This window comes from Delphinapterus leucas, chromosome 11, assembly GCF_059928025.1.
Source record: "Delphinapterus leucas isolate spDelLeu-1000000601 "Yukka" chromosome 11, BTC_Dleu_Yukka2, whole genome shotgun sequence".
Taxonomy (NCBI): domain Eukaryota; kingdom Metazoa; phylum Chordata; class Mammalia; order Artiodactyla; family Monodontidae; genus Delphinapterus; species Delphinapterus leucas.
Window position 1 is genome coordinate 55212258 of NC_143139.1, and position 14650 is coordinate 55226907.

At 32.0% G+C, this 14650-nt stretch overlaps 1 protein-coding gene across 8 annotated transcripts in view; it reads left to right on the forward strand.

Annotated features, from left to right (window-relative positions):
- The window catches only part of CPSF6 (cleavage and polyadenylation specific factor 6), a 30933-nt gene extending 19965 nt beyond the window's left edge, over positions 1-10968 (forward strand). For 2 of the 8 annotated variants that reach the window (XM_022571571.3, XM_022571574.3), the window contains 2 exons: positions 2046-2238; positions 8864-10968. In XM_022571571.3, the coding sequence (XP_022427279.1) occupies positions 2046-2235 (190 nt within the window). In that variant the 3' untranslated portion in view covers positions 2236-2238; positions 8864-10968. The other 6 variants (XM_022571573.3, XM_022571575.3, XR_002644278.2 and 3 more) reach the window with 5 other exon arrangements.
- The last annotated feature ends 3682 nt before the right edge of the window (positions 10969-14650 follow it).

Sequence of the window (14650 nt, forward strand, 5' to 3'; positions counted from 1 at the left end):
TTCTACCTATCTTTTCAGTCTCACTGTGTACCTCTCCTCTGGCTCACTGTTCTCTCGCCACATTGGTCTCCCTTCTCTTCTTGACACATCAAGCACTTGCCCACCTCACTGTTTTGTTTTGGGTTTTTTTTTTTGCGGTACACGGGCCTCTCACTGTTGTGGCCTCTCCTGTTGTGGAGCACAGGCTGCGGACGCGCAGGCTCAGTGGCCATGGCTCACGGGCCCAGCCGCTCCGCGGCATGTGGGATCTTCCCGGACTGGGGCACAAACCCATGTCCCCTGCATCGGCAGGCAGACTCAACCACTGCGCCACCAGGGAAGGTGCACCTCACTGTTTTTGTACTTGGTATTTATGCCCACCTCGCTGTTTTTGTACTTCGTATTTCTTCTGCTGGGAGTCCTTTTCCCTGGCTCTAATAGCTGGCTCCTTATCCATCATGCCTCAACTCAATCTGACTTGCTAAGAGGGGTCTTCTCCCAGGTTATTCTGTCATGTTCATTCTGTTTAGTTTTCATAATACTTACTACAGTCTATTTTTATTTGTTACTAATGCACATTTTTTTTCACTAGAACACATCGAAAGATGGAAAGGACCTTACCTGTCTTGTTCGCTACAATATTTGTAATGATGAAACAGTGCTTGGTACAGATTGGGTGCTAAATAAATATTTCTTGAACAAAGGAGTTAATAATCTATTTCTTAGTATTTTTATTTTAATTCGGCAGTTCCTTTTTTTGGCATTACTGCTAACCTTGAAATTTTACATATTTTCAAAAGGTAGATCTTTAACCTTGACGTGATACTTTCAGGTCTTTATAGTGTACTTTATCTAGTGGTAGAGTTGTCTTCATTAAGTTAGGAAAAGAGAGCTTGTCTTTGTCATGGTCCACAACTTTATAATTATTACCTTTTTGACCCAGTATAAAGATGTTTGGACCTGAACACATTTGTTATAGCTGAAGACCGTATGTTATATAGTTTTCTTTTAACTATTTAAGTCTAGAATAATAACTTCTACTTTAATCACAGGCTTAGCACTTAACAGTGTTTGCTAAGTTGAGCTGTCTGGTGCAGAAATACAAAATAGAGATTAAATTAATAGCCAGTTGTTATTTCCTTGTTGTGAATTTCAGAATTTAGAATAGTAGGATTTCTAAGATACATACTCTGGTTAAAGTACCTGTTTTTTGTTGTTGTTTTTAAAGGCAGTTCATGAAACATTTCTCTTTGTTAAATAAAAATGAGAATAGTATCTCAGTCTTTTCTGGTGGTCATGTTTACTAAGTTTCTTCTCTGCTTCCCACCATGCCCCTCAGCACCACCACCCCCCAAGCATACCTACGAATATATTTCATTAGGAAGTTTCTTAGTGGGGTAACACTCATGATGAACCATATTTTGGCTAGTTTTAAATGTAAAATTGATATTTACATATAGGTTTAGGTAACCTGCATTAATGGGTGGTAGTTTTATGTATTTAAGTCTCATTATATATTGAGTGATTTCATGAATTTTGTGTCTAAAAAACTACCTTCTGTATGTTCTTTAGCTTGAAACACAAGTCCTTTGAAATTTTCTCTCCTTTACCTTTCTGCTTTTCATTCAGTAAATACCACATGTCTGTTTTAGGCTGCTAGTTATAATAGATGTAATAGATGATATGGTGTATTGCCATGGTGTGTCTGGTTCCCAATTTTTATTTATTTGGCTGCGCCGGGTCTTAGTTGCGGCACATGTGATTTTTAGTTGTGGCATTCGGGATCTAGTTCCCTGACCAGGGATCAAACCCAGGACCCCCCTGCATTGGGAGCGAGGAGTCTTAACTGTTGGACCACCAGGGAAGTCCCGGGTGAATGTTTTTAAAAATGGGGTTTCTAGTTCATGCTTGTACGTGAGTAAATCATTATTGGCAGTTCAGGATATTTTAGTTTAAATTATATTTATAAGTTATTTTTTGCCATAGGTATTTTTAAACACCAAAATATTGAATATCTTTTTAAGCTATCTAATTATGGAGAGCATTAATCCAGTAATTTCTTTTAGAAGACGTGAACGATCAAGAGAAAGGGATCATAGTAGATCACGAGAAAAGAGTCGGCGTCATAAATCCCGCAGTAGAGATCGTCATGATGATTATTACAGAGAGAGAAGCAGAGAACGAGAGAGACACCGGGACCGGGACCGGGACCGTGATCGAGAGCGCGACCGAGAGCGCGAGTATCGTCATCGTTAGAAGGTGGGTATTCCTTGTTCCTGTTGTATTTAACATATGTATTATTAATAGTAGTTATAACTCCAAGGCTATTGTTTATGCAGTATATACCCACATTTTACATGGTTCAACTACTTGTTCTGAATTTAATCTTCTGGAAACATCTGAGATAAATGACAGGTGAGTAATAACAGGTAAACATTTTGACCTCTTATCCTTAAATATTGTGTTGCTTGCTTGAGCTACAGCTTTTAGGTTTCAGGTTGTTAATGGTCCTAAGAAATAATCAAGAGGACTCATTGTCTACTTCTAAAAATCTAAAAATTGGAATTCTCTTAATCACATACATAGTTTTCATGTGATTTAAAATATAAAATATAGGGAGTTAATTCATACTATATATAGTATGCTTGGACTTCAAAAAATAAAGTTTCTTTCCTTGAACTAACTTTATTTATCCCTAAAAATTTTAAAGAAAATCTGACAGTATAATAGTTTATAATACAGGAAGAATATAGGAGGGTGGTTTCTCAGCATTGAGAAAAACTTTTTTTTTTTTTTTTAGAAAAGACACTTTTCCTGCCATCTGGGTTTTGTTTTTAAAAGAAAAGAAACAGTATTCTTTAATTTGCAAAGAAGATAAGAAAGTTACTCAATTAAAATGGATTCAGGGTATTCCATGTAGAGAATTTTAAATTGTACCAAATCATACATCCCAGGTTAGAATAACCTTGAAATAATTTTCTTTGATGTTTCATTCATAAACCATAATCATTGTGTCTTTTTTTTCTGTATTTTAAAACTATTGTGTACATTTTTCATAAAGCGGGAAGAGTTGTCTGTTTATACTTCATTTTCACGTGTAATTTTATTTTTATATTTGTGAACAGCGTTTATTCATGTGAAAAGTGGGGAGAGGGCACTATAAGGCTTGTGCATGTGACACAAAGGTTATTCTGTAAACAGATTTTTTTTCTTCATATGTTGGTGGCATATCCAAAATAAATTAGGCTAAAACAAACCCCTTATTGGTAATTACTCTTTACATGATTATTTTCCATAAAATAAAATTGGGAAATATTGAAAATTCAATTATGGTAATTGTTAGTATTTAAATTGTTATGGGCAAAATCAAAGGATTGTATGTAATTCTGTGACAAAATAACAGTTTCTTTAGATATATTTTAGCAAACGAGATCCTTTTTAAGTAATATTACTTAGAAAATAAGCATGTAAGTCTTATTTTTATGGTACACAAATAACCTATTACATTATTTACAGTTTGAAGGGCTTTTTGAAGTAAAAAGGCAAGTTTTAATACTTTTCCTTGCATTTTGAATATGCATTTTGAATATATATCAAAACCTTAATTTTAAAATAGTTCTCCATGTACTGTATTATAGAACTTAACATAAATAATTCTCAAAACATTATTTTAATATGAGGCAAAACTTTTTATTTTTAAAACTAAGCTTATTGAAATTGATACTGTTTTTGGATGTAAGAACTGAATGTTGTATCATGTAAGACTAAATACTAAATTTTAAAGATGTAGCCCTTTGCCTCTCCCACTCCCGCCCACCCCACCCCCCAGTTGAATAGATCTGATCCCATCTTATGAAAAAATTCTCAGTGTCCATCAGTGCTTAAGGTGAATTGTGGCCAACTTAGGGAAATGTTTAACGTATATCAGCCATTTCATTTAAAGTAAGGTACAGGTCCTTCAATTTATATTTTTATTTAGACTTTGTCAGTTATCAACAAGCTTCTAGTTACTGAAGTCATGATAATGGAACTTGCATACATTTTCAGTCATCTCCAAGATTGGATATGCCCATCAAGGGCATTCTGAGCCAGTTTATACCCAAAGTTAATTAACAAGTCTTCTTAATGGTTTTAGCATAGTTAAGTAAACTCCTTCTGAAAGGTCCATTGTTAATTTTAAATACTTTGAATTAACATTACATTCCGGTAATGGGTACACCTAACTATATCATGGTTTGAGTTTCATTACGTTCAGACATTAACTATGAATTCCTAACTTGCAAACTATTGTTGACATTTTTTCTTAATCACTGATGTGTACCATACCAAAATTCCCATGTTTTGTTTGTGCATTAATCAGAATTGAGTTGTAATATTGTTATGTGCCTTCATCCAAGCAAAATTTTACATAAGCATTTCCAGTGCAAAAAATTCTGTTATCCTGGAATATTGTACCTTTGCTATACCAAACAGTATTTATTGTGAACATAGATGTGAATAAATGGGTAGGGACTGGGATTAAATATATCTGAGTGAAAAACTTTTTTGAGCAAATAAAAAATATCTGCACATTTAATCACCATCATAATGAGGTCTATTGACCTTTTTTAGAAGTTTTAAAATATGAGTCCTTTTGAACTTTCATGTAAATCTTAAATGGACTAAATGGAATAAGAGTAACTTGGAAGCTAAAGTGAATGTCAGTAGTAAGTCTGTATGCAAATAAAACAATAATGTAATCTATTATTAAAGTGATGATGAATGGCTAAAAGGGCAAGTTCTTAATTTAACTGGAAACTTAAATGACGTTGGCAAGCTGTTAATGTCTGTCCCATCTTAATTTTTTTGTGTGTTTGAACTGTTGGTAATGTTAATTGCATTCTCTCATTTAAAAAATGTATTAGTTTTTCTAAAAGCATTTAATATCTAAGTTCAAATATATAATATTTTAATGGGAATATCGGTATTGTAAATTTCAGCATGTAAATATATTGTGCTTCATATTCTGTAATTTCTGCCTCTATTCTCAGACCACTCTGAGCAAAACAAAAGTAGTTCAGTGTTTTAAGATTATATGCTTTTTACAGAAATAATTTTGTTTTCATAGTTGTTTTCTTTTGTGTTCCTCTTATTACTTGCTGGGAACAACCCTACTCAGCGATTTCTGTTAACAGTTCCACTTTTCTTTGTATACTGAAGAGTAATGAACTGAAATTATTTTTTTAAAAACTCTTTATTCATGCTTTTCCTCTCTCTGACACATGATGTTTACACATTCTCAAATCATTATCCATTCCTTTGATTAGATTTTAAGCATCATATACGGGGTATAGGTTAAGTAACTATACTTTCCTTTGCTGTATGATTACTTTTCTCCTTTCACAAATACCATGATCTTAGATTTTGTTGTCATTGCACAAGATTTAGGGTGTTTTGCATTCCTTATTCAATTCATAGCTTTGCATTAATTTGGCAGGGGGAAGCCAAAAGAATCAAAAGTTCTTGCATAAATGTTAAGATGCTTTTATCTCCTCAAGAGTTAATGTTACTTTGAGTCTTATGTGAAAATTAAATTCTTCTAATCATCTGATGAATGATACGGGTGGTAATGAGATTTAAAAACTATTTCTGCAACTCTTAAGTCATCTGAGATCTGACTAATACTGTCCAGCCCTGTGTTTATTGTTTCCCCATATATCCTACCCGCTTCATCTGGATATGCCAGCTTTCATTATTTTCACTCTAATTTTCCTTGCTTTTAGTATTATTTGCAAAACCTGCCTGACTACACAGTTATGTTAATTAAAGTGAGAAGAGGGTAAAAAGTGATCCTAGAATGGATGTATAGTGTGTGTTTTGCTCACTGTGGTTTAAGAATATGGTTTTGTTTACAAATGATTAATGTTCCCTGTTAAAAAAAAAAAAATCAGTACCAATGTGAGTCACCTTGATCTCTCACCTTCATCTCAGTGTGAAATTTACTACCATTGTTCTAGTTTGTAAATTAGATTGTTTTGAATAAATAATGATTTGAATGAATAGTTAGCATTGTTTAAAGGAAATCTAATAACCAAAAAAGGACTAAGGGTGTCATATATGCTGTCCAAATTTACTAATTTGCCTTGGTGGTAGCATGTTTTAACTCTCACAGTGAAATCTAAATCACACAGCAGCTTATTTTGAAATGTCCATTTTGTGAAATTTTTTGGGCAAAGCTGGGTATTCTTTAACTGTGAAGTTTATTTCTACTGTTTAGTGAACTGCCTAGAGCAACAATCCTGTATATGTTTTATAGTGTAATGAAATGGGTTAGTTAAAATGAGGTAAGTACTATCTGCAGAGATGCAAAGATGAAAGTACGAAATGTTTTGGTAGTAAGTGAGTTTTTTGTAAACATCTACAACAAACAGGATTTTGTGTAATATGTTCTAGTCAATGCAAGGAGGGATTTTGATTTTAAAGAGTTCACTTGTATTTAGATACTTCTAGTTCTTTTGCCCACTTCATCTCCTTTCCTCTCATTAAGAAAAAAGTGAATTTTATTATATTGCATTAATAAAAGTATATCTCTAAAATTATATTAGAATCCTTCTTATTCAGTGTATTAATGTGAAAACCTGTAAAAGATCCATATCTAATATATTTGAATCTTCTACTTGAAAGGTGAATTAACTGATACCAGTAAATTTGCTTGGATAAGTTTTCTAACAGAAACACTCGTAATTTGAGTTGTTAGTATTGACTTGATCTTGCATTATCTCAAAATGCAGGTGCTTCTCTGTATTGAAATTTTAACTTAGTGCTCACTTTATATACTTCATTAAAGAGCCATAGATTCCATCTGTCTTAGTTTTTTTAACAACTGCTTACATAGATCTTCCTTCTATAACTGATAGCTAAAGCAAGAAATTGTGTGGCTTTGACATTACAGATTTGACCACATGGTATTCTGAAAACATGACCGTTGAATGTATTTGTCACTTTAAGCTTCTTTTTGATATCTGTGTTTATGTAGATTTCTACTTAGAAACTTGAGACTATAATATGGAATTGGGTTATTGGAAATGGGTTGTATTGCCTTCAAATTTGCTTTTTCTTTTTTTTTTTTGAGATTGTAAAATTTTGTATTTCCAAATGGATAAATGTAAAGTGTTTAGAAATAGAAATAAAAGCTGTCAGATTATCCCCCAGATTTTGTCTGTATGGTGAAAATTAGAGACTTATTAATAGTAAAGATCTATCTATAAGACAAAAGATAAGTGCATTCATCCTAAAGATATGTGTTGTAATTTCACAAATAGGATTCTCTACCTAAAAAATAGTAAAAATTCTCCATTGGAGTGATATAAAATTGCAGAGTATGCCATGTTTTTTGGAAGGGTTGGGTATTTTTGTTTTGCTCACTGTGACTTAATTTTTCCCTCTTATTTAAATCCCTTCCAGCATGATAAAATAACTGGGAGATAAACATCTTTTTGCAATGAGATTTATGAGTTTCCCATTATTTTTTCAGATTAGAACATATGCCTTGTCTCTCTTTAATACTTCAATACCAGTTTTTTTAAGTATATTGCAAAGTAGTAAAGATAAAATGTGTGAAGCTACCTTTCTAGATTTTTTTCCATGAAATAATTCCACCAAAAGCTTTATCAGCATAAGATAAAATACATGAAAGGTAACATTAGAAATGGCTTAAGTATCTATTTGAAAAATATGGGCAAATTAAAAACTATTTAAAAGTCCAGGATTATGACATCTGCTTTTTCATTTTGTAGTTGTAAAATTTAAGTTTTTACTGCTAGGCAATGTGAATGCGTATGTGTACTGATGCTCTTAAGTTGCTTACACCCTAATTGAGGAGGAAAGGACATAGAAGAAGATTTATAGTTGTGACAGAATATTAATTACTCTTAATTGTAGAGCAAAAAGTATTTTTCAGTTACTTTTATGGGATACTATCACTAAACATTGTGCCCTTTTGCCTCTTACATCATATTATTGAAACACTCTCTTGGAATTTATATTTTAAATATCTGGTGTTTCAGGTGATCACATATCCACGTTAACTGAATGTTTCTTTTGTGAACCTCTACCTGAAGTTTGCATATTTATGTACTCCTGAAACTTTAGGTTATCTCATTTATTGGGGTTTTTTTTCTTTATGTGAGTTTTCAATGAAATTTATCATTGTAGATTCCCATTTAGCTTGTTTCGGCTTAGTTTATATATTTACATTAGATATTTCAGTGTAGGTGGAATAGAGGGACAGTAATGTTATAAATTTGTATATGTCTAAAGATTTGTACGTGGATGTCATATTTATTTAAATGTGCATACTGAGCTTATATTTATAAATTTTGTAACATGGAGGACCGTTTGATTTATAACATTTGCAGAAGTTCCTGTATGTCAAATAAATACAACTAATCTGTAAAATAATTTATTGCATTTATATTCAGTTCTCATTTAATTGTTTATGAGTTATATAGAATTTATGTGGGTGAATGATAATATTTACATTAAAATCATCCAAGCGTTTTTCCATTTATTTTTGTAGTACGCATACTTTAGAAAATGACTTATAAATGTTTCCATCTTCACAGAAACAGTAGCTGCTACATTTTCATTTCCGTTTCAGTCATTAAATTTATAAGGCAATAATATTTAAGAAGAATGAAATCAGAATGTCTCAGTTTTAATCACATACATTTGGGAGCGTTTCTCCATCACAAAGGCAGCTACTGTTTCAGTTAATTCTTATTTTGTGTTAGAATACATAACAGTGAAGTAGATGCACGACTTGTGTATGTATAGTTAAGCCAGCATTTTTCTGTGTATTATGGGGAATAGCAAAATCTACATCATAAATTTTGACACATTACAGCTGAAGGAAGAGGAACACCTTCCAAGACAAAACAGTCTTCATGGGGGAAAAATGACGCTTGTCCAGCAGTTTGCTTCTTGTGATTGAACTGAACCTGTAAGGATTCATGGATAAAATGAACAGGAATAGATCTGAATAAAGCAAATCTGCATAAATGGTAACCAGTAGCTCTACTTTTATTTTTTATGTTGCTTACCTGTTTTATTTGAAGGAAACCTGTGTGATTTAAAAAGTTATAGCTTTTGCAACTTTATTACTGGTTATATACATTTGGCCATTATAATGTGCAAGCAATTGGAAAAAAAACGTCAAGTAAATGCTTGTTTTATAGTAGTTTGTTCTTGTTAAAAATGTTCATACGATAATGTCTGTAAACAGCACCACTTTGATTACAATAGATGTAGTGTTGTAATAAACTGTTTAATGGGGCTGATGTGTAAAGCTGTTCAAGTTATTTGATGTTTACACCTCAGGGAAAGTCTTGTGTTCAGCAATATCTAAAGATAATGTTACTATGACATTTATACTGTCCTTTAAAAAAAAATTGCAATAGCATTTTTGGATATGCATCAATCTAATCTTGCGTTCAGTGAATTAAACATACTAATTAAGTGTCTCTTGCCCTTGATTTTGATATTAGAATAGGTGATTACATGGGTATTTAATATTTCTATATTCTGCTTTTCTAGCTGTTTTTACCTAGTTAAGCTTGTGACTTTGCTGAATGGTATGTAAACTTGTAAAAACTGAAATTTCACAACATAACAACCCAGTCATTGTGTTAGGGGTCAACAAAGATTTTGTGGTTTTAACATTTTAGTAAAAACCCACACGTGATTTGCTACAGTAATGCAGCTTAATTACAACACAGATTTACTGAAACGCTTAATTGTAAACTGCTAGCATTGAAGAAATATTTTGACAGTTCTGATTTGATGCGGCAGTTATTAGCTATTTTATATTGATAGTGCTTATGGTTTATTGTTGAAGCCATGGGCAACGTAAATATAGGCAGCCGTGCAGCAGACAAATGTGAGTAAAGAAAGCCTTAGTTTTATTTTCCAGTTACAGGAAATAGATTTCTGAAGGGAGTGATGTTTAACATTGGGTTGTATTCTCCTATATGTGTAATAGGAGATTATAGGTGTACCGATCTCCACAGTTTAAGGAGTTCTGTGTATTCGTGCAACCTATTAATTCATGCTAAAGTTAACCTAATCAAAGATTTTTTTCAAACCTGCCTTGCATATAAGCCCACATTAAAAGCACCTGGCTAGCATGTGTTCTTAATTGTAAAATTAGCATAGGCAGAGTGTCAATTTGATTAGACATTTTTATAGAAAGTTCATTCTGAATCATTACTTCAGAAATTTGAGTTAAAATCCTTAAGCAAGTTAATATGTTTTTTAATGTTTTTAAAATCTGATTATCTTCGAGAGATCTTCTGATAATACACTTTCTTTTTTTTTTTTTTTTAAATGTATAGCCAAATTTTAGGACGTTGCTTGCTTAGGCACCCTAAATATTATGTAAGTGCAACCTTAGAAGCCCTCCAGAGAACTGCAGTTCTTTACTTTCATGTTGTCCACCATCATACCAGTTCTTGCAGAATTAGCTGTTTTAAATTATCCATATTATTGCCAGCTTTATTTTTAAAACATTTTGTGGTTAGAGTATTTGTGCATGGAATCATTGGTGTTTGTCAGAACTGTTTGCTCTCAGAAATGATTTTTTAAGTGTTCTATCTTGTTGAAAATGCAGTTGCCTTTTTAACATTTGAGAGTTGTATCAAAATCAGTTTTCTTGCTTTGTGTATAGATGTTGTTAGTTTTATTTCTTAGATTTTTTTTATATTACAATGCTGTAATGCGAAGAAGTATGGACATAAATATATTACAAGGGAATTAGTTAATAGTAAGCTTAAAAGGTAAGTAAATGTCCATAAGGATACAATTTTCTCTGAACAATTTAAAAATGGGATCATAAAAATCTTAACTGCTTGAACTTGAAATGAAAACTGGAAATTTTGTACTAATTAAATCCTTCATTTACCTTTTCATTTTTTTTTTTTTTTTTTTATCAGTGAAACCCTTTAATTGCTCATACTATATCACCCTTCTCCCTACTTGGCTGATCTCATTACGTGACTTTTGTTGCAGACAATGTGAGTGTACTAGAATTGTTTGCTGTTAGTGTATTATAAATGTTATCAGAAGGGAATAACTTTCTGATTTGACCAATTTTTGCCAAGTCTTTCTCTATCTGATACATGAATATATAGCAATGAAGGTGAAAATGCAAGCTATGTTTTATTCTTCATATCCCTTTTTTTTTTAATGGGCTGATGTTATTTGAAAAATTTTTTTAAATGTTTAAAAACAATCCAAAGAGATAAATCTCTACATAGACACCAAAAGAAGAGTCCCAGAGATCTTTTCATTTCTTCTTAATAATAATTATAGTGGATATGAAAACAAAACTGAATTTAATTTTAAACCATAGCACTTGTTAGTGCTATGCCATCACATTCCTTTCAGCCAGTAAAGTTATGAATGAGTGATGCAGCACCTGAATGGTATTGCTTTTGAAGCAGTATTTTGAATTGAATGTGCTGCTTTTGGTTAATGGACATAGGTTTTGGAAAGGATATTCCAGTATAAATTTATAAGTGTTTATTTTGTCAATTTTTATAAGCAAGATTCGGAGTAAGTTACAGTGGCTAATGATCATAGTTTAGTCCATTTACCTAGAATATTCTTAAGCAGTTAACTACAATTTGGAGTTCACAAAAAACTTATGGATTGTAGCTTAAGGTATTACTTTCAGTTAATTCTCCTGTGGAGAATATTGCTTTGTTTTCTACTAGTTTAAGGTCAGTTCTTAAAATAAACATGGAGATTTTAATGAATGTTGTATAACATTTTATAGTGAGGGGGAAAAATTGTTGGAAGGGTAAAGACTTTCTTTCCCTTATGTATTTAAATGTGCCAATAACCTAAATACATACTGTTTTATACAATGAGATGCTACTACAAGACTTTGTTGGCGTGCTCTGACATTTTGGTTTTCATACCTGAATGATCATTGCGTTTTCTGTATCTTGTAAGATGGCTTCACTTTTGTGTTTTAAGCTTCAGCTTGTTATTTTAAGAGGAAGTTTATGTTCTGTTTCTTTACTGAGAATACAGTATTGCGATCCTAGCTGTTTCACAGATAACTGCCTTTTAAATTTTATTCATTAAGTTCATTTGCATCCCATAGCCATCTGTAATATTTCCCATAGTTGTATGTACTTTAAGTGCACGCTTACCCATTGTACACATTAGACATTTTTGTGCTAAAATATATTAAGTGGGATTTTTGTAGCAAAGTATTTTTCTGTTTTTACAGTGTGTGTGTGTTGTTTTTTACGTTAACCCTCAGTTTAAACACTGGTGTATTTTATTTTTTAGCAACTTGACTCTTAGAAGCCTTAGACTAATTTTTTAATAAATATTCAACCAAAAATTATAAATTTATTAAGATGTGGCCTTACATATAGCATTCCTTATGTTTGTAATGTGAGATTTTTTGATTTAGAGAACTCAAAAGATTCAGGATTAAAGTATCTTATTGTAAGTTGAAATAGAAAATGTATTAAAATGTCTAAAATGTCTAGGCTTCTGGGAGGAAGTTCTTATACTCTTCTTTCTTGGTATTAGAAAGAAGCAATATGAATTTCTATGAATATTCAAAATATTCAGGCAGTTGTATCTTGTTCAGATTGATTTAGGTTTGTCTTAACCAATTTCTTTAAAATTTCAGGTTGTTGGCATTCACTCTGAGTATGCAGCTACTATGGTTTTTGTATGGGACATATAAACACTTGGTTAGGTATAGACAGATGTTAATGTTTTAAAGACTTCCTGCTATATTAATTAGCATATTGTAATGGAAGTTTTTTAAAATATTAGGTGGAATTTAATTGAAGTCACACAAATCTTGAAATGGTATCTGCAGATAATAAATACTACGGAGAGTTTTTCCTGTGGGAGTATCCTAAAACTCCGCCATGGGTGTAAATGTTTTACATTAATTTCATAATTGGACAGACCCTGCATTTAGTGAAAACATTTCATTTTGAAGATGTGTTCTTTTTGTCTCATTGTTACTGCGTAACACTTCTCAGCATTCTGTAAGTTAAATTATTTTAAAATGGTGAATTCGTGTTTATTTTTTTACTTTGAAAATTGTAGTACTCAGGTGGTATTTAATGGGAAAGGATCCTTTGGGGTAAATCATAATGTATTCTAAGGAATGCATCTATAACATTGACTTTAGCCTTAAAGAAAGGTCTATTATTCCTTCTTCCTCTTCATTCCATGGTATATTAGCAAAGTAGTTTACAGCCTTGTACAGCCTTACAAAGTTGTTTTACAATTTTTAATCGAAAGCCCTTAACAAAAAACTGTATCATATTACCAGTATACATGCATTACTGAACCATGGTTTGTAAATAATTTGACTAATACCAGAAGGCCAAAGAAAGTCTTAAAATTTTAGCTATTGACTCTATGGTGACTTCACAATAAGATTTCTGTGCAAAAGGTAAGGTGATATTTGATCAAATAAACATCTTTTTGGTGTCCCTGAGAACTAGACTTCCATATTCGCTTCTATTAAAAAGCTTATCCCATTTTATTAAAATGTTTGTAATTGCAATTTTGTGTTTAATGTTTACTTTCTTTTCTTTCTTTAGCATTTAGGTGACTGTTCAGCAGTTTGCTATATGGCCATTGTTGGCCTTTAAACTGCACTAGTAATGAGCATGGTATTTATCTTGTATTGAAAATAAAACACAGTTTTTATAATACTTTGCAGTTTGTCTTGTTTGTTTGATTTATAATTTTTTAACCATTGTGTATGGTGTGAATAATTCATATCTAATTGCAATATGCAGTATAACAGAAATTGTACTGTTTGTATTTTATCTTTAAGCCAGCCTCCTAGATACTGGTCATTTTCTTTTGTATTGGCCTTTTGATGGTCTTTAAAGCATATGATATGTGACTAAATTAGGATTTAGAAACCTAAAAGATTTCTAGGCTGCTTTATTTTTAAGTCTAAGATTCAGAAAATGTTTGTCTAATTTTAGAGGATTATTAACCTTACTAGACTTCAATCAAGTAAAAATGTTTCTAGGTTGCAGCAAAAATATTTCATACTAGCTTTGAAGTAATACAGAGTACTTTTTAAACAGTAACAAATTATGATTTCAATAAAGATTTGTGTGCCAGGTGTTAAATCAGGCCCCAGATTTCTCATCTGTATGATTCAGTGTATGTTGAAGGTAGCAATTCTGAACAGTTGAAATAACAATATAAGAAATAAATGACCATTACTAGGATCTCTTTCCGCGACCCCATTAAAATTGTGCTTGAGGTTTTATTAGTTTCCCTAATATTCTTTGTTATATGTTTACATTTTAAAGAGGATTGTGTTCATTGATCCTCACTTGCATTGAGTTAATTGAGCCTCTTGAAGAGTATTTGAAAGAAAAGATTATTGGGAACATCTTTTAATCAGGTGCTACACAAAACTTAATAGGAGTCAGTCAAGGCCTGATTTAGTGAAAGAGGGAGCTTTTTAATAAAGGATTTCTAAGGGAATTCCTTGGCGGTCCAATGCTTGACTCGGCACTTCCACTGCAGGGGCACAGGTTCGATCCCTGGGCAGGGAACTAAGATCCCTGCAAGCTATGTGGTGCGACCAAATAATAATAATAAAGGATTCGTAGACAGAATTTTC